At 39.6% G+C, this 25180-nt stretch overlaps 1 protein-coding gene across 3 annotated transcripts in view; it reads right to left on the reverse strand.

Annotated features, from left to right (window-relative positions):
- Positions 1-25180, reverse strand: part of CAPRIN1 (cell cycle associated protein 1) — a 50315-nt gene that overhangs the window by 21000 nt on the left and 4135 nt on the right. For all 3 annotated transcript variants that reach the window (XM_055281953.2, XM_055281954.2, XM_063640982.1), the window contains 5 exons: positions 8388-8450; positions 8190-8276; positions 3677-3915; positions 3509-3591; positions 67-204 (listed from right to left, as the gene is read on the reverse strand). In XM_055281953.2, coding sequence (XP_055137928.1) covers positions 67-204; positions 3509-3591; positions 3677-3915; positions 8190-8276; positions 8388-8450 — 610 coding nt within the window. The remainder of the gene's footprint in view (positions 1-66; positions 205-3508; positions 3592-3676; positions 3916-8189; positions 8277-8387; positions 8451-25180) is intronic.

Genomic DNA, 25180 nt, shown 5'->3' on the forward strand with positions numbered 1-25180 from the left:
AAACTTGTAGCAAAATCAAATAAAACCAGGACCCTAAACTAAAGTTGATATCCACCTAATACTCACCAGCTTCAGGTACCTGGTCTTCAACTGCAGGTGCTGAGGCTGCCTCTTCTTCCTCACACAACCCATTCTGGTGGTTGTGGGTGCTGTCAAAGTAGTTTGACTGAAAAACACGCTCAACAATTTCCTTCAGAACTTTATCTAAGAAAAAGAACATGAATTATAATGTAAGACTTATCTGAGGATGCCTGGCTTGAAGAAGATCCAACATTCTATAAAATATTGTGATTAAAAAATAACTGTTACTAAAACACATATACACATAAAAAGATTACATTTCACCAAGAACAGAAATGTATTACAGAATGATAGGGAACAAGAAGAATGTAGTTATATTAAACTTTATGGGGTTTTTTTTTTTTGTTTGTTTGTTTTTGAGATACAGTCTTGCTCTGAAACCCGGGCTGGAGTGCAGTGGCGTTATCTCAGCTCACTGCGACCTCTGCCCCCCAGATTCAAGCAATTCTTGTTCCTCAGCCTCCCAAGTAGCTGAGATTACAGGCGTGTGCCACCATGTCCAGCCAATTTTTGTATTTTTAGTAGAGGCGAGGTTTCACCATGTTGCCTAGTGAAGGTCTGACCTCAGGCGATATGCCCACCTCGGCTTCCCAAAGGGCTGGGATTAACAGGCATGAGCCACCATGCCCGGCCTGAACTTTATGTATTTTAAGTAAACTAGTTAGGTGGAAAAAGATGACATTTAACATTTATTCATTCAAAAGTATTTATTCAGCACCTACTACACATTAGACAATATGCTAGGCACTGGGAAAACAAAAAGATATGTAAAGACACAATATGTCCCCTCAATAAGCTTATGGTCTAACAGAAGTGGTATCAAATACAACTACAAAAAACTTACATCTGTGAAAAGTACTACATAGAAGTACAATGGGCCGGGCGCGGTGGCTCACGCCTGTAATCCCAGCACTTTGGGAGGCCGAGGCGGGCGGATCACGAGGTCAGGAGATCGAGACCATCCTGGCTAACACGGTGAAACCCCGTCTCTACTAAAAATACAAAAAATTAGCCGGGCGAGGTGGCAGGCGCCTGTAGTCCCAGCTACGCGGGAGGCTGAGGCAGGAGAATGGCGTGAACCCCAGGGGGCGGAGCCTGCAGTGAGCCGAGATCGCGCCACTGCACTCCAGCCTGGGTGAAAGAGCGAGACTCCATCTCAAAAAAAAAAAAAAAAGAAGTACAATGGACTGGACCCAATCAGAGTGAGGCCACAAAAGGCTTTCCTAGGTAAGTGCTGCAAGAGTTGAAATCTAGAAGAGTAGAGGGGAAGAAGTGTTTCAAGGCAGAAGAAAGAACATTACAAAGTCCTATACAAAAGATGTCAAATACAAGAAAAGGAAAGGAAGCCATTGTGGCTAAAATACAGGGAATAAAGAAAAAGCATAGGGAAAGATGTGGCTGGAGAAACTGGTAAAAGCCAGACCATGAATGTCCTTGAAGTTAAGGACAAACTTATATAAAATAAAACTGAGATGAAGCCACTAAAGATTTTAAAGAGGGAGAGGGGTGGATTCAGTTAAGCAACTGCATCAGACAAGAGAAAGGTATAAAAGTAGAAGAGAAAGAAGTAGACAATCGAAAGATATTTAAAAACAAACAAAAACTATCAGAATTTGGTATACCAGGATATTTTTAAAAAGAGCAGGGCAGAGGGGGAGATGTATAAAGAGTTATTACTTTCAATTTCCTTGGCTTGTATATTATTAATAGATACATACTAGGGCCACTCCCTGATAGGTCACTGTAAAGAAAAATAAAATTTTGAGGACCATATGGTATCAAAAGCATTGAGAAATTAATCCTAATAAACTACCAACAACTCTTTAGATAATGAACACTTCATATGTTCTCCTTATTTCACTTCAGCGGCTCCTGGCTCAAAACTGTTTTCAAGAAGTTATAGATACAAATCAAATGTACATAAAAACACTAATTTGGGTATATTAGTACCTTTCCATTATAAAGATTAGTACCTTTCCATTGTAAAGATGTTACATTCCTAAGATGTGGGAACAAGATTAGGTAGAAAATAACCCCAAAACAAGCTATAAGCTTAAAGGTTTAATAACACCTGTTACTCTTCAACAATACTCATGAAAATTTGATGAAGCTTGACCTAAAACTACTTTTTTAAGCTAACAAGCTTATACATATAGAACTTGCAGAACTAAAAGCAGAAAGGTAAACACATATTGTACAAAGAAATACAGACCAGAGTAAAAGTTAACAAACCAAGAAAATTATTTCTTAAATGAAGAAAGGACAGACAAGGACTGGCACCCATTTCCTTAAAGCAAATATACTCTTCTAAATTTTGCCAATTAAAGCTCATACCATTTTGGTGATTAAAGCTTATAATCCAATCTGATTTATTTTCAACCAATAGCTAAAAATGCATAAATACAGATACTTTCATTTTATGTTCAAAAATCTACCTTCCTAATGCAACCTTATAAATGGCAAAGATAAGAATCTATTCCCTAGTTTCACAGAAGGCTAAAAACATAAATTCCTAGCTTACTGAAAGAGTGAAACATAAATGTCCCTTTTTAAAAACATCAGTTCACAGTTGCATGTTTGAGAATAAGGAGCTCACAAAGAAAACTAGACCAAGTATCAGCATATTTTAAATACAGAAAAAAATTAACATCCTCAAATTAGCAGATGTCTAAGACAAACTAAATAAAAACTAAGGCAATAACCATGAGCAGAATGTATGAAATGCAGTAATTGTTTCACAAAACTTCAGCCATAAAACAAACAGTCCCTATCTATTACCAAAAGCTGTGGAAAGTCAATCTGATGTTTATCTGTCCACCTCAAACACAGTTAAGTTACATACAAGACCATGTGAAGTTAGGACTATCATATTCCCAGTTTTAGTTGTTTGTTGCTGGTGTTCTGATTTCCACATTACAGATTAAACACACAAAGAAACAAAAAAGAAATAAACCAAACAGTAAATAGCAGATGAATGTTATGTATACATTTCTAAATTTTATTCAATTAATATTAATTTTAAAGAGGAAAACCAGCTGGGCGCAGTGGCTCACACCTGTAATCCCAGCACTCTGGGAGGCCCAGGCAGGTGAATCATTTGCGGTAAGGAGTTCGAGAGCAGCCTGGCCTACATGGCGAAACCCTGTCTCTACTAAAAATACAAAAAGTAGCCAGGTGTGGTGGCACATGCCTGTAATCCTAGCTACTCAGGAGGCTGAGGTGATAGAATCACTTGAACCCGGGAGGCAGAAGTTGCAGTGAGCTGAGATCACGCCACTACACTCCAATCTGGGCAACAGAGTAGACTATGTCTCCAAAAAAAAAAAGAAAGAAAACTAATTTTTTTCTTCCAAGTGAACTATAAACATAGGAAAATTAATTTTTAAAGATTCCTAGTTATAAAATCAAAGTTATCAGTGATACTCACAGGTGGTTCCACATACAGGTTTTTCCTTCCCCTCCAGCAGGTCCCACAGGTGAATGGAGGCATGTTCATACTGTTCATTCAACCTTTTAATAGTAAATAGCTAATTAATAACCTTTCAGTTGTCAACTTAAATACTCAGAAGTTTCTATTATCAAATACCACTAATACCTCAAGCTCATGTCCCGTTCAGGGTCTACTAGCTTATAGAATTCATCCAACAATGACAACTCCTCTTCGGACAATATTGGCACTCCATTCAAACCTTGTTTCAGGTCAGTCCGCACTTCATCATCTCCCAATTTGTCCAAAACATACTGTAGCTCAAGTACAGTTTTTAAACGTTTCTGTTCAGCTTCTTCTCTCATAAGCTGCTCCCGACGTGCTGTCTTCTTTATTGTTTTCTGAATCTGCAAAACAATATAAACGTAAAACACCAAAATTAGTTACATAGAACTTAGTTCAATCCATTTCAGGTCCAGCTTAAATAAGACATGTTTTACTCAATGAGTGAGATATGACCCCAATACACAAAAGGATGATTCCTGACTTACAGTTTTAAACATAATCTATTTTAAGCAATTGTTAACAATTCAGAACAGCTCTTTCCCTAGAAGGTATTTTACTACTGAAATATTACTGATGAAACAATGTGTTTGGGGCTTGTTTCAAAATAATCTAGAGGGCAAAGGGAGCAAGGAAATGAATGTGCATTTATATGAAATACGATTGACCATGAGATGATAAATATACAAGCTGGGTACAGGTACAAAGAGTTTCATTGTATTGTTTTCTTTAGTTAGGTATATATGTCTGAAGTTTTTCATTATGCATATAAAAAGTAAAAATTTTATGAATTTAGAAATTATACAGAAGTGTAAAGGCCTAGGCCAATTAAAAAAGAATCCCAACCACAGCAACAATAAAAATCTTACCTCGATCTAGCTCCTCTATGGGCAAATGACCCAAAGTTCTAACTTCAAGTATCTACTAATGACTCACAAGGAAATGCCAAAAACCCACAAGTGCCCCTTTGCCCCAAATAATCTGCTGCCAGTCTCAGAAAGACATTCCATCTTACTGAAAAGAGTGCCTAATTTGTTTTTATGAATAAGATGATGCTGGTGGAGAAAAACAGACAAAGCTAAGTATGAATGTATTTTTCCCACATTCTTTTTTTTCTTTCCTGGAAAGGCAGAAAGCATCAGCCAAACTCAATTATTTCTCTCCCTCTCCTGTGTATCTAACATGAGGTTGGGAACAGAGGAAGGCTAGTCTTTTCAAAAGCCATGGCAGTGTTCTCCTTTCCACTTTTTCCCCTTTCTCAAGCCTCACTAGGATGAACCAAGACACAGAAAACCAAAATAGGGACATTTGAAACCTATACTAAAGGGAAAAACGGGGAAGGAGACCTGGGAAGAATGATGAAGGCTGCAATAACAAGACAAATATATAATGGTAACAGAGTGTGCAGAATAAATATCTTAGCAATAAATGGCAAGTGATAGCTACAGTGAGTTGAGACCATGCTACTGCACTCCAGCCTGGGTGAAACAGTGAGACTGTCTCAAAAAAAAATCTTACTTTTTAAAAAAATAATTTTAAAAAAGTTTTTTGAGGCAAGGTCTATGTTTCCAAGGCTGGTCTTGGGTCTTGAACTCTTGGCCTCAAGCGATCCTCTCACCTTGGCCTCCTAAAATACTAGGATTACAGGTATGAGCCACCATGACCAGCCAGGAAGGTGTTTTTTGTTTGTTTGTTGAGATGGAGTCTCACTGTTGCCCAGGAGTGCAGTGGCACGATCTTGGCTCACTGACACCTCTACCTCCCGAGTTCAAGTAATTCTCCTGCCTCAGCCTCCTGGGATTACAGGTGTGTGCTGCCACGCCCGGCTAATTTTTGTATTTTTAGCAGAGACAAGGTTTCACTATGTTGGCCAGGCTGGTCTCAAACTCCTGACCTCAGGTGATCCACCCACCTCGGCCTCCCAAAGTGCTGGGGTTACAGGCGTGAGCAACCACACCCTGCCCAGGAAGGTCTTTATAGGTAGGTGGAGGCAGGAAACATAGGAAGAGGGGCAGGAATGTGAAAGGAAGTTAACGAAGCAAAAGAAGATAAGAAAAAAAGCTATTCTGTATGAAATGAACAGTTCAAGAAGGAAAAAGGTGAAAAGGTAGGCCGGAATGCTTAACAGAAAGCATGTTTAATAATTGTGGAAAGTATACCAAAGGAAAAAGGTTATCGAATGCTTAACAGAAAGCATGTTTAATAATTGTGGAAAGTATACCAAAGGATCAAACATAAATAAAAGCTCTGCTAATGAAGTTAAAGCTCAGAGAAAAGTCCTGAAAATACCAAAGTGTTACAAGAGAAGCAAAAAAGGATACAGGTATTTTCATTACACAGTGATAGTAACTTCCAAAATAGATGTTACATTAAACTGTATAGCAATCCTGCTTCTATTTTTAAAAAAGTAAGAAAAGAAATTGGGCAGGGTTCATTAAGCTAAGTGGAATAAATCTCTCCTTTGGTGCTATGGTCTGAATGCATCCCCTAAAATTCAAGTGTTGGAAACTTAACCCTCCCAACGCAATAGTGTTGGGAGGGTGGGCCTTTTGGGAGCTATTTAGAATGAATTAATACTACTATAAAAAGAGCTTGCAGGAGTATGATCACTCTCTCTTGCCCTTAAGCCTTCTACCACCAGGTGAGGACACAGTAATGCAGCAAGATGCTGGTATCTTGATCTTGGACTTCCCAGCATCCAGCAGTGTGAGAAACAAATTTCTGTTCTTTATATAAATTATCCAGTCTCAGGCATTCCATTATAGTAACACAAAGTTGACTAAGACACCAGGTACAAAATTAAATTACTTTTTTTGTTTTCAGTAAAGATTTTCCTTCCCTAATCAGATGTAATAAGTAATTCTAAGATTAAGTACTTGAAGCTAGGCACGTTGGCTCATGCCTGTAATCCCAACACTTTAGGAGGCTGAGGCAGGCCGATCACCTGAGGGGTCAAGAGTTTGAGACAAGCCTGGCTGACATGGTGAAACCCCGTCCCTACTAAAAATTAAAAAATTAGGCTGGCATGGTGGCACAGGTCTGTAGTCCCAGTTACTCGGGAGGCAGAGGTTGCAGTGAGCTGAGATAGCGGCACTGCACTCCAGCCTGGGCAACAGAGCAAGACTCTGTCTCAAAACAACAAACAAAAAAAGGATTAAGTGCTTGAAATGTATTAGTTATGCATCAAATACTGTTCTAAGCACAACCCTATGAGGTAGGTACAGTTATTATCACCATTTTACAGATTAGAAAACCAAGGCACTGTGATGGCCTCTGCCCATCAGCCCCCTTTCTATCCTACTGGATCTGTTTCTCTGGAAAACCTTGACTAATACAGGAACAGTAAAATTAAGTAACTCATCCATGGTCAAACTACAAAGTCAAGTCACAAAATTAGGATTCAACTGGGCAGTCTGCTTCTAGAATCCGATCTCTTAATCCCTACACTGCATTGTCTCATATAATAAACTGTTTTTTGTTTCAGCAAATTAGAGGCAACTATAGTCACACATTACTTAACAAGGATACATTCTGAGAAATATGTCAGTAGGGAATTTCATCATTGTGCAAACATGGAGTGTACTTACACAACCTAGATAATACAATCTACTACACACCTAGGCTATGTGGTATAGTATATTAGCTCCTAGACTACAAATGTGTACAGCATGTTACTGTACTGACTACTGTAGGCAACTGAAACACGGAAGTATCTGTATATCTAAACATAGAATAGGTACAGTAAAAATACAGTATTACAATGTTATGGGACCATCATCATATATGTGGTCCACAGTTGACTGAAACATCATTATGGAGTACATGCCTGTATTTCAATGTTATTAGTCTTCTCTAAAGAAGATGACACTTATTCAGATGGCTTAATTTTCTGGCCTCAACAAATTATCTGACTTTGCTTGCGTTTAACTTTTGTCCTTATTCCCAAAGGTTTTTGTCACATCAAAAACCCACTATTAAGTTGGCTCGAGTGCTGATATAGGAGCGCATCAGTTTGCCATACCCCTTAAGGTGCCTAAAGCAGAGAATAATTACCAATTATATAAACGAGCCTCTTTATTTTCTGACAGTTTAAATTGTGAGTCATTAGACATAAGGAACATGGTAAATAAAAAACATTTATGTATGTATGTCTAATGACTATCTGATTTTTATGTATTTGCAGAACTAACACTTTAAACCAATGAGACCTTTAGCATAGCTACTATACATGTTTGTCAAATCTCAAACTTGGTCCTTTTAAAACAGTTTTTAAATTTAATGCTTTTTTTAGAGATGGGGTTTTATCACGTTGCCCAGGCTGAAGTGCGGTGGCTATTCACAGGAACGATCATATGCACTGCAGCTGTGAACTCTTGGCCCCAACCTATTGAGGAGCCAGGGCTGCAAGCACATGCCACCGCCCCCAGTTTCAAACTTAGCATTTTTAAAAGACATCTTTCAGGTGTTACACTAAACGTTACAGAATGTGAAGGCATCTTAGATATAATTGGATACAACTGTCTCACCTTGCAGAGCGCTTATCAGTAGTAATGGAAGGCCTAAAACCCAAAGAAACAACAGAAGTATTTCATAAATATGTATACTTTCTTTTACTTACATCTTGACTTAGTGCCATGAAACTCCTCTGTAATTCTTTTGCAAACTCCAAATTATTTGTGACTTCCTGGTACTTAGAAACAGCATCCTAAAATGACAAAGAACCCAAACTTTACTGGAAAGACAAAAAACCACAAAATTAATTTTTCTATTTAAAATAGTGAGCATTCGGTCTAAAATAAAAATGTAACATCTTTACCAGCTGATCTTGATTAAGCCTTTCCCCTTTGTTCATTCGTTCCTGGTAATCATCAAGCTTACCCTATATTAAAAGAAAAAAGAATTACATTCCGTTTTCAAGGTATATACCAGCTTAAGCATGCTTGACAAAACCCTCACAATCCTCTAAGTTTGTCTCAAATTTTGCCTTAAATAAACTTTTAAGATATATTCCAGTTTAAGTACATAAAAAAAATTTTTTTTGAGACAGAGTTTCGCTCTTGTCGCCCAGGCTAGAGTGCAATGGCACAATCTCGTCTCAATGCAACCTCTGCCTCCCACGTTCAAGCTATTCTACTGCATCAGCCCCTAAAGTAGCTGGGATTACAGGCACTCACCATCACGCCCAGCTAATTTTTTTGTATTTTTTGTAGAGACAGGGTTTCACCATGTGGCCAGGCTGGTCTCAAACTCCTGACCTCAGGTGATCCACCTGCCTCAGCCTCCCAAAATGCTAGGATTACAGGCATGAGCCACCGCGCCCAGCCTAAGTACATAAAACTTTTTAGATATACTCCAACCATTGCTGAATGATATCAAAGGCTGTATTGTAAACCAGTGGCACACCATTATTCATTCTTTAGCTTAATCAAGAAAAGAGTATTAGATGGACTAGGCATATGGCTCCTACCCACATGGGTAAGGGCCACAATTTGGTTAGGATCCTGCTTATACCCAAGTGAGCATATCAGACATTTATCAAGTTAAATTTTTGCCTCTCCCTCTCCCCATAGTAAGAATTCATGTGACTAGGTGATATAAGAGTATTTTTAGGCTGAACGCGGTGGCTCACACCTGTAATCCCAGCACTTTGGGAGGAGGAGGTGGGCGGATCACCTGAGGTTGGGAGTTCGAGACCAGCCTGACCAACATGGAGAAACTTCGTCTCTACTAAAAATACAAAATTAGCTGGGCATGGTGGTACATGCCTGTAATCCCGGCTACTCAGGAGGCTGAGGCAGGAGAATCACTTGAACCCAGGAGACGGAGGCTGCAGTGAGCCAAGATCGTGCCATTGCACTCTAGCCTGGGCAACAAGAGTGAAATTTTGTCTCAAAAAAAAAAAGAGCATTTTTTTCGGGCCAGGCACGGTGGCTCCCGCCTGTAATCCCAGCACTCTGGAAGGCCAAGGTGGGTGAGGTCAGGAGTTTAAGACCAGCCTAGCCAACATGATGAAACCCCATCTCTACCAAAAAATACAAAAATTAGCTGGGTATGGTGGTGCGAGCCTGTAGTCCCAGCTACTAGGGAGGCTTAGGTGGGACAATCACTTGAACCCTGGAGGTGAAGGCTGCAGTTAGCTGAAATAATGCCAAAACTCCAGCCTGGGCGACAGAGTGAGAACGCTGCTCCCCACCTCGGGGGGGGAAAAGGAATTTTTTTCCTGAATAAACTCATGGGGATATTGTCTTTAATGTACTTCATCCATTTATCTTGAACAAGATAGCTACCACCTCACTAGTACACAAGTCAACAGCTTTGCTTTGTTAATTCAAGGGTGAGGATAGAAAACTAACATCTGGTTTAAGATCACATTTTCTTGCTAAGATTAAAACTTTGCAGGTTTCCCAGGCTACTATTAGGTAAGACCCCACAGATATTCAGGTAATGCAACAGAGTCACAAACTGTTATTACTGTAAAGGTCAGAGGACAGGGGATGAGGATAAATCTAAATTAACAGGACAACACTTAATCCCAATAAATTATGAACATACATAGTTCCTTATCCCCTTACCAATAATAAAATTGTGAAACAAAGTACAAAATTAAATTCTAATAAAGGGCATTCAGAAACCACAGAAGCCAGTTTAAAAGCAATGGTAATAAGTTTTGTTTTTTCTTTTCTTTTTTTTTTTTTTTAGGTCAAATGATCATTCTTTGTACCATAAACAAATGTCAACTTGCCTAGCCATTCTACCCCAAATTCAAAACCCTACCACAATTCCTTCGTAACACTGGAGGTAAATAAAACCAAGATAATTACTAAGACATTAAAGGCTTTTAATAGTACCCAATTTTATTATTAGATGACCTATTTCACACCATCTATAAGTCTCCAAATAAACAGGTATAAAATTTCAGTCTACTGATTTGAGAGGAAAAAAAAAAGTTTTTTACACTGATATGACAGACCTGACCCCAGGTGCAGAAGATGTGTCCAATTACCTCACAATACTCTGAGGATCAACAGATAGTTCATTCTCTTTTTAAAAAGGGAAGAAAAGGGAAGACTCATAAGCTTGGGAAGCTAAAAAGTTTTAAAATAAAAAATTTTATTTGTTTAAAGGGTAGGCTATTTTTAAGAAATAAAAAACTAGACCAGGCCCGGTGGCTCGCACCTGTAATCCCAGCATTTTGGGAGGCCAATGTCGGCAGATAACAAGGTCAGGAGTTCGAGACCAGCCCAGCCAACATTGTGAAACCCTGTCTCTACCAAAAATACAAAAATTAGCCGGGCGTGGTGGTGCGCACCTGTAATCCCAGCTACTTAGAAGGCTGAGGCAGGAGAATCGCTTGAACCCGGGAGGCAGAGGTTGCAGTGAGTCGAGATCATGCCACTGCACTCCAGCCTGGGACAAAGCAAGACTCCATCTAAAAAAAAAAAAAAGAAAAAACTAAGTTTTGAATTTATGATTTAGGATATTCCAAAATAATAATATTATAATCACAATTCCTCTATTTAAAAATATACAAACAGAAAATATGCAAATAGCACGGCCTAAAGTTCAGTGCTAGTCCACAGTTCATTATTACTCAACAAAAGAAATGCTGTTATTAACTTATACCTGATATGTATTATCTTCCTTTTTTTTTCTATAGTATTGCAAATTTTCAAGAAAATTGTTGCTAAATCTAGAAATACACCATACATCCCTCATGGGGTAGAGTTTATTTATCTAACCAAAATGGACATAGAATCAAACTCCTAAAAAATGCTCGTGTAGAGATGAAAATAAAAAAGATAAACAATAAAAAAGTTAAGAATGGTACCTGAGTGGTAAAATCATAGCTGGAGCTGTGTTCTTTTTGCTTTGGTTTATACACTTAACTACTGTGCAATGAACATATAGTTTGTATAAGGAAAACAATAAGAATTCCATGCAATAGAAAAGATATTAAAATTGACAGACTTCAGTACATTGTCAGGACTCTCACCAATAACAATCCTTAATTATGAACCTATACTATCCTATAGTAGGACAAGCTATGCTAGAGTAGAAAATCTCCAATTTTCTACACAATAACAAATTTAGAATTCATCCAAAACGAGAGCTATCGCAGATTACGTTTTCCAAAGATAGCTACAAAATCTGTATGCAGTCTCACATACTGTTCTACAATGTGACCTTGGCACTACTCCATTAACAACTAGTCTACTTCCCCTGCCACTGTACCTGAGTGAGCTTCAACCAAGAGTACTGTGTAAGTGATGCTGTATGATTTCCAAGGCTGAGTCATAAAAGCAATCCATCTCTGCCTTGTATTTGGAGTCTTGAGCCATCATACAAATACAGTAACTCTGAGACTGCCACATCATGAGGAAGCCATGCCATGAAGAAAGGCCTCTTGCTTCTGATCAGCAATCCCTGTGGTTCTACTCATTTTAGTCCAAGCAACAAACATATAAATGAACAAGTCTTAGTCTTCCCACGAGGCCCCCAATGTCATCAAACAGAAACATCAAAACTCCTGTGTGCCCTGTCTGAATCCCTGAGAGGCAGAATCTTTGTGCATAAGAAAATCATGGTTTTAATCCCTTAAATTTTGGATTAATCTGTTACACGGCAATAACTGGAACAAGGTTAAAGGGGAAATGAAAAGAAAGGGAAACAGCCAGTATGTGAAACTCAGCTTCATGGTACACATCTTCATGGAACATTATGACAAAAGTAAGTATGCAAAAAGAACTCTGCATATAATGAGAACACATGGACACAGGAAGGGGAACATCACACACCAGGGACTGTTCTGGGGTGGGGGAAGGGGGGAGGGATAGCATTAGGAGATATACCTAATGCTAAATGACGAGTTAATGAGTGCAGCACACCAACATGGCACATGTATACATATGTAACAAACCTGCACGTTGTGCACATGTACCCTAAAACTTAAAAAAAAAAAAAAAGAACTCTGCATAGTCAAAATAAAGAGCTATACATTATGGCCAGGCATGATTGCTCACGCCTGCAATCCCAGCACTTTGGGAGGCCAAGGCAGGAGGATCACTTGAGGCCAGGAGTTCAAGACCAGCCTGGACAACATAGTGAGAACCTGTCTCTACAAAAAATTTAAAAATTACCAAGGCGTGGAAATTTTTTAACTTAGTGCCTATGGTCCTAGCTACTTGGGAGGCTGAGACAGGATGATCACGAGACCATGAGTTGGAAGTCGCGATGTCCACGACTGCTCTCCAGCCTAGGTGACAGCACAGTACCTTGGCCAATAAAAAAAAAAAAAAAAAAATTGTGCATTTTATTAAAGCTCATATGCCTATTTACTCTGATTTAGTATTACTATTAACATATTTCTCATGTTTCAATCCAAGAACCGAGATTTTTAAAAGGTGAAGAACTGATGAGTTTACTGTAAGGAAAGAAGTATGTAAATCATAACTGAACAATCTCAAGAATCTTTTACAGAATTTTCAAAGAGCAGACCACAGTTCCTTATACCCAGCGAATTGAATTGATCAATCAAAAAAATGTAGTAAATCAAAGGTACAGGTCCTGACGCCATGGCTCACACCTGTAATCCCAACACTTTGGGGGCCAAGGCAGGCGGATCACTTGAGGTCAGGAGTTCAAGACCATCTTGGCCAACATGACAAAATCTCGTCTCTACTAAAATTACAAAAATCAGCTGGGCATGGTGGCACGAACCTGTAATCCCAGCTACTCAGGAGGCTGAGGCACGGGAATCACTTGAACCCGGGAGGCGGAGACTACACTGAGTCGAGATTGTGTCACTGCATTCCAGCCTGGGAAACAGAGTAAGACTGTCTAAAAAAAAAAAAAAAATGCTGGGTGTGGTGGCTCACGCCTGTAATGCCAGCACTTCGGGAGGCCCAGGCGGGTGGATCACGAGGTCAAGAGTTGGAGACCAGCCTGGCCAACATGGTGAAACCCTATCTCTACTGAAAAAAAAAAAAAAAAAAATGCAAAAATTAGCCAGGCATGGTGGCGCATGCTTGTAGTCCCAGCTACTCGGGAGGCTGAGATTGCAGTGACCCAAGATCACGCCACTGCACTCCAGCGTGGACAACAGAGTGAGACTCCATCTCAAAAAAACAAATAAAAAAGCTGACCAGGCACCGTGGCTCATGCCTGTAATTCCAGCACTTTGGGAGGCCGAGGCAGGCGAATCACAAGGTCAGGAGTTTGAGACCAGCCTGGCCAATATGGTGAAACCCCATCTCTACTAAAAATACAAAAATGAGCTGGGCGTGGTGGCAGGCACCTGTAATCCCAGCTACCTGGGAGGCCAAGGCAGGAGAACTGCTTGAATCCGGGAGGCAGAAGTTGCAGAGAGCCAAGATCGTGCCACTGCACTCCAGCCTGGGTGACAGAGCAAGAATCTGTCTCAAAAAAAATAAAAAATAAATAAATAAAAATAAATTAAAAAGGTACAGAAACTATAGGTCTTGGCCGAGCACAGTGGCTCACGCCTATAATCCTAGCACTTTAGCACTTCAAGAGGCCAAGGTGAGGAAACTATCTGAGCTCAAGAGTAGGAGTTCAAGACCAGCCCAGGCAACATGGCAAAACCTGTCTCTGAAAAAAATACAAAAATTAGCCGGGCCTGGTGGTGCGCACCAGCAGTCCCAGGAGGTGCAGGTAGGAGGATCATTGAGTCTGGGGAGGTTGAAGCTACAGTGAGTAGCCTCAACGTGTGATCGTGCTACCACACTCCAGCCTGACCAAGAGTGAGATCAAAAGAAACTACAGGTCATCCATATAACATTTTTCTAACCACAATAAAAAAAGTTTCATCATAGCATTACACATGTTCTTCCATGGCTGTTAACACTTTCTACACTACTATTATAAATATCCTATCCCCTGTCCTTGCTTAAGCTTCAGGAAAACAGGATCCTAAGTCTGATCAAAGTTTCTAAGAAACAGCACTCATATGAGGAAATACCAAAACTTATTAAGAAAACTGCAGGATGACAATAAAAACTTAATTAAAAGGCACTAGTTTTTCCCTTATCAGTAAAATATAGGATTTCCTGATCTCTCAGCTATTGAGGTATACAAAGAACTTTATCACCATGGAATCTGAGCTGGGAGGGACTTTGTTTTATTATTATATATAATCAGATCTCTGCAGAGCAGAGACCCTATGTTGGTTTAGGTCAGTGATTTTTAAAACTGTGGGCCCCAAACCAGCAACATCAGCACCAACTGGTGAATTGTTAGAAACACAAATTCTCAGGCACTACCCCAGACCTACTGAATCAGAAACTCAGTGGTGGTTGGGGGAACCCAGCAATTTGTAGTTGGTACTGAGTCTTCTGGGTGATTGTGACGCATACTTAAGTTTGAGAAACACTCATCTCATTCAAATACATTGTAATTAACTTGTAATAGCCCAGTAGAACCTGGAAATAAATTATTCTGAATCAAACATATGACATGATTAGTGACCTTAAAAACCATTATATGGGGCCGGGCACGGTGGCTCACGCCTGTAATCCCAGCATTTTGGGAGGCCGAGGCGGGCGGATCACGAGGTCAGGAGATCGAGACGATCTTGGCTAACAAGGTGAAACCCCGTCTCTACTAAAAATACAAAAAAAAAAAAAATTAGTCGGGCGTGGTGGCGGACACCTGTAATCCCAGCTACTCAGGAGGCTGAGGCAGGAGAATGGTAACAACCCGGGAGGCGGAGCTTGCAGTGAGCCGAGATAGCGCCCCTGAACTACTCTAGCCTAGGCAACAGTGCAAGACTCCGTCTCAAAAAAAAAAAAAAAAAAAAAAAAAAACCATTATACGGCAGCTTTAATTTGGAAGTAAGTTGTTTAATAAGCTTTAAAGTTGAAACTTTAAACAACCCAGAAAACTTGAACTGTGGTTGGGTTTCTAGACCAGCTTACGAATCTAACCTAGTAACTATTTCATAAAGAGAACACTCGTTTATGATCTGAACACTTAGGGGTTACCATCTTTGAGGAGGTGAGAGAGAAAAAACAAAGGCTTACCATCTGCCATTTATAAGTAGTACTTTTGTTAAATCTTGCATTCTTAGCTGACACCTCAGAAGTTAAACTAAGTGGTAAATGCCAAAATGTACACTATAAACAGAAAGCCTCTTACGACAATTGGTCTAATTTTTTACTTTTCAAAATGAAAGTAGCTATTACTATAAAGATTACAGTAGGCCGGGCATGGCTCACGCCTGTAATCCCAGCACTTTGGGAGGCCGAGGCGGGTGGATCACAAGGTCAGGAGATCGAGACCATCCTGGCTAACACGGTGAAACCCCGTCTCTACTAAAAATATAAAAAATTGGTCGGGCGTGGTGGCAGGTGCCTGTAGTCCCAGCTACTCGGGAGGCTGGGGCAGAAGAATGGCGTGAACCCGGGTGGCGTAGGTTGCAGTGAGCCGGTATCGTGCCACTGCACTCCAGCCTGGGCGACAGAGCGAGACTCCGTCTCAAAAAAAAAAAAAAAGGTTACTATAGCTTGCAATCTCAGCTCACTCCTTAAGTGGCCTTCCATGATAAGGAAAAGGATATGGTATCTGTACTTCTCCAAATACTATTTGCCTAATCTTTGAAAGCATAGACTACTCAAGAGAAAAATGATGCCATCTTAAGTGGCTTCATTCCTATTGTCACTTCCTATTCAAATGGCTTAAAATGCAACTAGAAAATCTGTCCACTGGTGTTAAAATTTACAGCATGAACTAAGTGAATATACAAGGAATAGCTTGTCACACTGACAGATCCAACATTATACTAAGAACAGAATGGTAAAGATAGGAGTAATAAAGGGCTCCAGACAGACACAGCTTTATTCTTTCCTCGGCTGGAACATGGCTAACACATAATGGTAACAATAAATTGGTCAGCTACTCATGAAACACATAAAATATTAAGCATTTTTCCTAGAGAATGAAACCATTTTCCTAGCATAAAAATGTATCTTCAGGCCGGGCGCGGTGGCTCACACCTGTAATCCCAGCACTTTGGAAGGCCGAGACAGGTGGATCACCTGAGGTCAGGAGTTTGAGACCAGCCTGACCAAAATAGAGAAACCCTGTCTCTACTAAAAATACAAAATTGGCCAGGCATGGTGGCACATGCCTGTAAACACAGCTACTCGGGAGGCTGAGGCAGGAGAATTGCTTGAACCTGGGATGTGGAGGTAGCAGTGAGCTGAGATCACACCATTGCACTCCAGCCTGGGCAACAAGGGCGAAACTCCCTCTCGAAAAAAAAACTATCTTCATCAGCAAGCCTACTACATTATAATGTTGATAACACACACCTGCCCTCTTACATCCTTTCTAACTTGAAATTCAATTTAGAGTTCCTTTTCAGCTATTGAGTATCCTAAGTGTATTAAAAATCCATTTATAGCACACATATGAGCAAGATAAAAATCAGGCCATTTCCCAGATTACCCAGTCTTTAAGGGGGAATCGTGGGAGAGGTGTGGCCACACCCAGTAGATGTCAGAGTCATGTGGTACTGGGAAATAATTATCCCAACAAGTGTTATCCAGTCTCACTCTATATCCTGTTTCTTTACTGCTTTTAATAGTTGACAGTATTCACTATGTAACAGACATTCAAATTTAAAAGGTAGCTAACCCTATCAGGGAGGCACTACTATCAATCATATTTCACCTAACTAAATTGAAAGACGCAGTTAAATAACTTACCTAAGTAAGGTCTTAAATCCCAGAAAAATCATTTGTGCCTTAACAACCCGCCCCCTTAGAATGTCATTCTGGATTCCAGCTGTTGCTACATTCCAGCTCTGCCTCTGCTGCTGCTGTTTTCTTCCTTTCTCCAATCAGATTATTATGTTGTGCTGAATTGCAATACATCTAGATCTTCCATTCTTCCCAAGGAGTTTTTCATGACCACCAAAGTTACTTTCTTGAAATGGATTTTTTAGATTAAGTTCAGTACAGTGCCATTAGGGTGCCAGAAGAGGGATATCCATGATAGATGTCCTCCTGGGCTTTGCTTCTTTATTGTTATAGCCAACAAATTCCATAAATAAAAAATTTAAGAAGAAATTTTTAATTATGCAATTAAAAATAAATAGCAAGAGAGATGATAAACTCCAAAAAACCCTAAAAATTCTTCAACTAGACAATTATAAATAGTCAGAAAAAAGATTAGGAGGAAACATCTGAAAAAACTAACTTGGCTATTCAGGAAAACTACGTAACTCCTATTCTCAAATAAGGAGATCTCTAAACTGAGAGGGAATACTTAAAAATGAAACCTAAAATAACCATAGTTAAGAGCACCTAGCTATACTTTATGTATTCAGGCCAAATAAATCACTTCTAGAGTACTGTACCAACTTTTGCAAAGACAAAATATTTCTTTTCCTCTCAACTTTCCATAATCTTTAGCAGTTTTCCTTTTTTTTTTTTGAGACGGAGTCTTGCTCTGTCGCCCAGGCTGGAGTGCAGTGGCGCTATCTCGACTCACTGCAAGCTCCGCCTCCTAGGTTCATGCCATTCTCCTGCCTCAGCCTCCAGAGTAGCTGGGACTACAGGCGCCCGCCACCTCGCCCGGCTGATTTTTTTTATTTTTAGTAGAGACGGGGTTTCACCGTGTTAGCCAGGATGGTCTCGATCTCCTGACCTCGTGATCCGCCCGCCTCAGCCTCCCAAAGTGCTGGGATTACAGGCATGAGCCACCATGCCCGGTCCAATCTTTATCAGTTTTTCTAGGTATTATTTCAAGTCCCCAATCCCCACATTCTCTGTTCTTCACTTAGACAATCACAAGTTTTGACTTTACCCACAATGGCAGGCAGCTGACTGTCTCCTATTTGCCCTCCACAAATTCAACTGGGCATTGTTAGCTAGTGAAATCCCCAGAAGACAAAAAAGATAGTAAGCAAAAGTTTCCTCAATTTTTAAAAGCAGGGTAGAAAGAACATACACTACAATCCATAGCTGATCCATGGCAGCTTTCTTCAAATGTTGAAAGCATGCTCATGTAGTGGGAGGCTATGCTGTTCTAGAAAACAAAGACTATTAAACAGTGGTGGTAAGGATGTACTTTTTTTTTTTTTTTTTTTTTGAGACAGACTCTCGCTCTGTCACCCATGCTGGAGTGTAGTGGGGCAATCTTGGCTCATGCAGCCTCTGCCTCCCAGGTTCCAGCGATTCTCCTGCCTCAGCCTCCCAGGTAACTGGGATTACAAGCATGAGCCACTACGTGCAGCTAATTTTTGTATTTTTAGTAGAGATGGGGTTTCACCACGTTGGCCAGGCTGATCTCGAACTCCTGACATCAGGTGATCTGCCCGCCTCAGCCTCCCAAAAGTGTTAGGATTACAGGCATGAGCCACTGTGCCCGGCTGGTAAGGATATACTTCTAACACCAAGAACTTAAAGAGTGGCACACCAATGAAACAAACTTTCATTGAGAAACAAGCATTCTACCAGGCCCTAGAAGACTGGTTAAAGCAGAAGCTGAATGAACACCTGTCGGGAATGCTGGATTTCTGAACGCCAAGAATGGCAAAAGAATGCTAACCTAGGCCAGGTGCAGTGGCTCATGCCTGTAATCTCAACACTTTAGGAGGCCAAAGTGGACGAATCACCTGAGGTCAGGAGTTCGAGACCAGCCTGGGCAACATGATGAAACCTGGTCTCTGCTAAAAATACAAAAAATTAGCCGGGTGCGGTGGTGGTCGCCTGTAATACCAGCTACTTGGGAGGCTGAGGCAGGAGAATCACTTGAACCCGGGAGGCAGAGGTTGCAGGGAGCTGAGATCGCACCATTGTACTCCAGCCTGGGCAACAAAAGCAAAACTCCATCTCAAAAAAAAAAAAAAAGATGTTACCGAAGGTTCCACTGTAAGATAATTTTTCAAGCAGGTTAAGTATCCAGAGTTTAGTTTGACAAGCCATTTGTCCAATTTTTTAAAAAAGATAAAAGCCAATCCTGTAAAAACCCTTATTCCTTGTCCAAGGTTATAATTATGCAGGTAAGTCTAAGTGAATTGAAGCAGCTGACTCTAGTAGGAAAAAGAAATGTTAACAAGTTCCAGCATCACCTACTTTGAACTATATTCTTAAAAAGTCTAAAGCTTCTGGATTTGAAAAGCAAATTATCATAAATAATCTTAAAGGGCATCTTTCAAAATATTAGTTGCTTTAACCAAGCTATTCCTTAGCATAAGTCTGTACAACTTATATTAATGCATTCCTTGGGAGTTAAATGTAAAAAAATTACATCCCCACCATCACTGTTTAATACTTTTTTGTTTTCTAAAATAGCAGACTCCTGCTACATGAGCAAGCTTTCAGCATTTGAAGATAGCTGCCATGGATCATCTATAGATCGTAGTGTGTTCTTTCTACCGTCCTTTTAAAAATTGAGGAAAATTTTGCTTACTATCTTTCCTGTCCACAATGTAAAAAGAAGTTCAATGTAACTCAAAGTGTATGCCCAAAGGGTTTTTTAATGACTAAAGTATATTTCAGTTATTTCTATATTTGGATAACAGTATTGATAACAGTGGGTCAACCTTGTAATCCCAATACTTTGGGAGGCTGAGGCAAGAGGATCACTTGAGGTTAAGAGTTCAAGGTTGGAGTGAGCTATGATTGCCCTGCTGAACTCCAGCCTGGGTGATAGTGAGACCCTGTCTCTAAAAAATTTAAATTAAAATATTTTTATAACAGTATTGAGGAGAATGCAATGAAATTTCCAATAATGTACAATGGTTCTAATAATAAGAATGATCTGTGTTCTCCTAAGACCATTCAGATATCTTGCTTATGCTACCCAGCTTTTTTTTTTTTTTTTTTTGAGATGGAGTATCACTCTGTCGCCCAGGCTCAAGTACAGTGGCGCGATCTCGGCTCACTGCAACGTCCACCTCCCAGGTTCACGCAACTCTCCTGTCTCGGCCTCCCAAGCAGCTGGAATTACAGTTGCATGCCACCATGCTCGGCTAATTTTTCATATTTTTAATAGAGGTGGGGTTTCACAGGTTGGCCAGGCTGGTCTTGAACTCCTGACCTCAGGTGATCCACCTGCCTCGGCCTGCCAAAGTGCTGAGACTACAGGCGTGAGCCACCGTGCCCAGCCTGCTACCCAGTTTAAAAAAACAAAAAAAAAGTATTCTTCTACTTGCCTACTCATCAACTCTGCGCACTTGTAAAAAGTAAAAACCCTTCAGGAAAAAAATCAATTTCAATAAAAAACACTGCAAGTAAATAGTTCTGTGCAAAAAGCATTTCCTCCCTAACCCCATGGATTAATCCATTTTAACAGGGTTGTTAATGAAGCTACAGTTACTTCTATGTAATGATTTGGCCAAACTAGCAAGTACTTATTCAGCATATACCATGTGTGAGAAAGCACAGCAGAGTGATGTTAATAGTCTCTGCCCACAAAGAGCTTATTACCAATTTAGAAAAACATGTAAGGTTAACAACACAAGGCAATATAAAAATGTGAAGAAGTTTCGGAGGCTGAGGCAGGCAGATCACAAGGTCAGGAGTTCAAGACCAGCCTGGCCAACATGGCGAAACCCCGTCTCTACTAAAAATACAAAAAATTAGCCAGGTGTGATGGCACGCACCTGTAGTCCCAGCTACTCAGGAGGCTGAGGCAAGAGAATCACTTGAACCCAGGAGGCGGAGGTTGCAGTGAGCCAACACTGCACCATTGCACTCCAGCCTGGGCAAAAGAGCAAGACTCCGTCTCAAAAAAAAAAAAAAAAAAAGTAAAGAAGTGTACAGACAATAGGTAACAGGGGAAGTTAAAGGAAAGAAACTACTTTAGCTGAGCATGGTCAAGAAGCACACCCTCTCCTTTCCTCAAGAAGTTTGAATTTTGAACTCTACCCAGTAAATTATCTTTCACCCACGTTTTTGTACTCATAGTCTATCTAACAAAAGCACTGTAGTAGAGCTAGTGAAAGAAATAAATGAGCTAAAACAAAGCAATTTACAGTTCAACTTTGGCTGAATTTCTCTTCTGCTACTCCTCTCACTCTTCTATACTGTATATACACACACTATTCATTTCCCCCAGAAAAAGGAACCAATTACCAAAAAATACCCAGAAGCTTGGAATACAGTAATTTGGGTGAAAAGGTTGTCACACTTCTTATTTCTCTCTACTGGTAACGCTTTTTCCAGATTTTTCCGGTCTACAACATACCAAGCTTGAGTAGAGTCTGACAAATGTACATAGGGAGCTAAACATAAAGAAAAACTTAAGAGTTTAAACTTTAATAAAAGTTTATTTCATTACAATATGGATGTCCCAACGATACCTGACACACTGGGATTTTACCTTGACGATATTCTCAGAACCCCATTACCCAGACAAAGCAAACACAAAGTTTAACAATGAGACATTAATAAAGGTCTAATAATAAAGAAATCGAAAGCATTTTTCTTTTGCACTCAGTTTTTTAAAATAGAAAAACTCTAAGGATTTGAAGCAAAAGGCTTTACTTGGTTCTACATAATTAAATATGAAAACTACACTTAGGCCATGGAACATTACAAATTCTAATTACTCCCATACAACATTATTTAAGAGGCCAGGTGTGGTGGCTCACGCCTGTAATCCCAGCACTTTGGGAGGCCAAGGCGTGCAGATCACTTGAGGTCAGGAGTTTGAGACCAGCCTGGTCAACGTGGTAAAACCCCATCTCCACTAAAAATGCAAAAATTAGCTGGGCGTGGTGGCATGCACCTGTAATCCCAGCTACTCGGGAGGCTGAGGCACAAGAATCACTTGAACCCAGGAGGCAGAGTTTGCAGTGAGCTGAGATTGCACCACTGCACTCCAGCCCTGGGCAACAGAGCAAGATTCTGTTTCAAAAAAACTGCGAGAAACTTTGGAAATCACCCATTTCAACCTAAGTCATTCCATATAAACATCTCAATTTTGTCTTCTATAAAATGAATTGGACTAAATTCTAAGGTGGTTTAAGCTCTAAAAAAAACTCTTAGGCCGGACGTGGTGGCTCATGCCTGTAATCCCAACACTTTGGAGGCTGAAGCCGGTAGATCACTTCAGGTCAGGCGTTTTGAGACCAGCCTGGCCAACATAGTGAAACCCCATCTCTACTAAAAATATAAAAAATTAGCCGGGCATGGTGGCAGGTGCCTGTAATCCCAGCTACTCAGGAGGCTAAGGCAGGAGAATAGCTTGAACCTGGGAGGGAGAGGTTGTAGTGAGCCAAGGTCGCACCATTGCACTCCAGCCTGGGCAACGAGAGCAAAACTGTCTCAAATAATGCTAATAAATAAAAATAAAAAATCCTCTAAATTTTATAACAGTGTAAGATTATAGCTATGATAAAGTTGCTATAAATTTAACCTTTTGCAAAAGTATTGCAAAAATTAACACTTTTACTAAAGGAAAAGTGTTAGTTTTTCTAAAAGATGAAACAGTACTAGTCTTCATCTAGCCCTAAATGTAAACTAGGAAATTAATTACATAAAATTTTGGCAAATTGTATGCTTAATCTGTAAGTCACACAAAATGTATTCTCATTCAAATATCTGCCACATGGGTAGTATCCTAGAGTACACTAATTTGGCCAGGTTAAAACAATACATTCTCGATATAATACTTAGGCTTCGACTCTCACCCTAGAAAAAGGTACCCATTATCACTTGGGGGAATTCACAGCTTTACCTTTTTAAATACTTCCCAGTGCTACACATATAAACACAGAGAGTCAAGCAAAGGGAAACAAATTAAGCATTACAGCTTTTTTCTGTGACAAGGTGAATGTAAAATAATCTTGCCCTCTGCATTGCAGAAGAATAGTTCTTGCAACCCATGGAGAAGCAAATATATCAAGAGATCTTAAATGTCAAAGAAGACTTCAGGTAATAGCCTCAAGGAAAGATTTTACTTATAAAATAGTTAAGAATATTTTTATTTTAAAACACCGAACACGTAAGTTCTGCACAACAGCTGCAATGAAAATTCTAAGCACAGACACACTGCAACGTTCTAGAAAGAAATGTTACCCTCACAGCAACAGCATTCTTTTTAAATACTACTACTAACTGCAAAGATGAAGTGCAGAAAGCCTTCAGGAACAAGTATAAAAAGCACTACACTTCTGGCTATCAGTTTTGGTCACTTATTGGTTAAAAAGCTGTCAGGCTATTTTTGCATTTTACGCAAGTGATCATTAGTTAATCTTTCACTTACCGAAGTCACTAGAGTCTAAACCTATTATATCCACAAAGAATATAACAATTTTAAATGTCATCTATTAAAACATCCTTTATTCTATATCACAACTGATTACATCTAATAATATCAAATGAGGTCTCTCTTCAGTTAAAATCAAGACTTGGTTTCGAAATATCTTGCATAGCCTAGGGCCCACTTCAGCACCAATGAACTGATAAAACTAGGCAGTTAATCACTCGATTCAATATTACCTGTAAGATTTGCAAATGGAGTTTTACACGTGATTCTCTTTATCACAGCTGTATTTCTTCTCTTTGCTAAACATTCATGTACGCTTTATAAGCCTGAATTTAAAAACCCACCGAGCCTTTTAGTTGCATTACATAATACGATCATATTTCATCAACGTTAAGAGCATGCATTCTCAATGAGCAGATGCTTAGCTTTTTCTTTAATGGCTCAAATTATTAGAAAATAAACAACTTTGTTTTTTAAAGTACAATAAAATTGTTTCAATTCTCTGTTTTAATTTAAGCAATACATTTTGCCAGGATATTTGATTTTAAAATCCATAAAAAAAGCATTTTGGTCCAGAAGCCTCCAATAAGAATAGGTCAGGACTGAAATATAGCTCAAATTTAAGTTGCTAAATGGATTGAAGTCAAAACAAATCTAATTGTAAATAATACCTTACTTTACCACAAAGGTTTCCAAAGAGGAATTCAAAACTAATTTGTAAAGCAATCCTATTTTAGTGCATTAGAAATACTTATACTTAAGAACAGTTAAGTCTTCTCACAAGTAAATCATCTAAATATAAAAAGGATTTAAACTAAAAACTAGATGTGCTTAAATTTAGGGCAAATCCAAATGCCCTGGGTTTTTCAAAAGGCAAAATACATAGTTTTAATAGCAATTAAGTCAACATCAATACTGCCAACTTAACTACTTAACAGGTAGAGTTCAGTCTGTGGCTTATCGAAAAGTCTCAAGACTTAACTGTAACTTGACCTTTTTGCAGCTATCTACCACTTAAAACACTGAGAAGACAGAAAAAGAAGTTACTTTGTGCAGTTTGTTGAATCTCCACAGCAATCTTTCAGTATGTATTAGCCTAGTTAATCATCTATGTAATAATTACATTATTTTCTCCTTTATAACTTGAGGGGAGTCTGGGCATGGTGGCTCACACCTGTAATCCCAGCACTTTGGGAGGCGGACGTGGGTGGATCACTTGAGGTCAGGAGTTCGAGATCAGCCTAGCCAACGTGGTGAAACCCCATCTCTACTAAAAATACAAAAAATCTGGCCGCACACGGTGGCTCACGCCTATAATCCCAGCACTTTGGGAGGCCGAGGCGGGTGGATCACCTGAGGTCAGGAGTTCTA

Source organism: Symphalangus syndactylus, chromosome 6 (assembly GCF_028878055.3).
Source record: "Symphalangus syndactylus isolate Jambi chromosome 6, NHGRI_mSymSyn1-v2.1_pri, whole genome shotgun sequence".
NCBI classification, from domain to species: Eukaryota; Metazoa; Chordata; class Mammalia; order Primates; family Hylobatidae; genus Symphalangus; species Symphalangus syndactylus.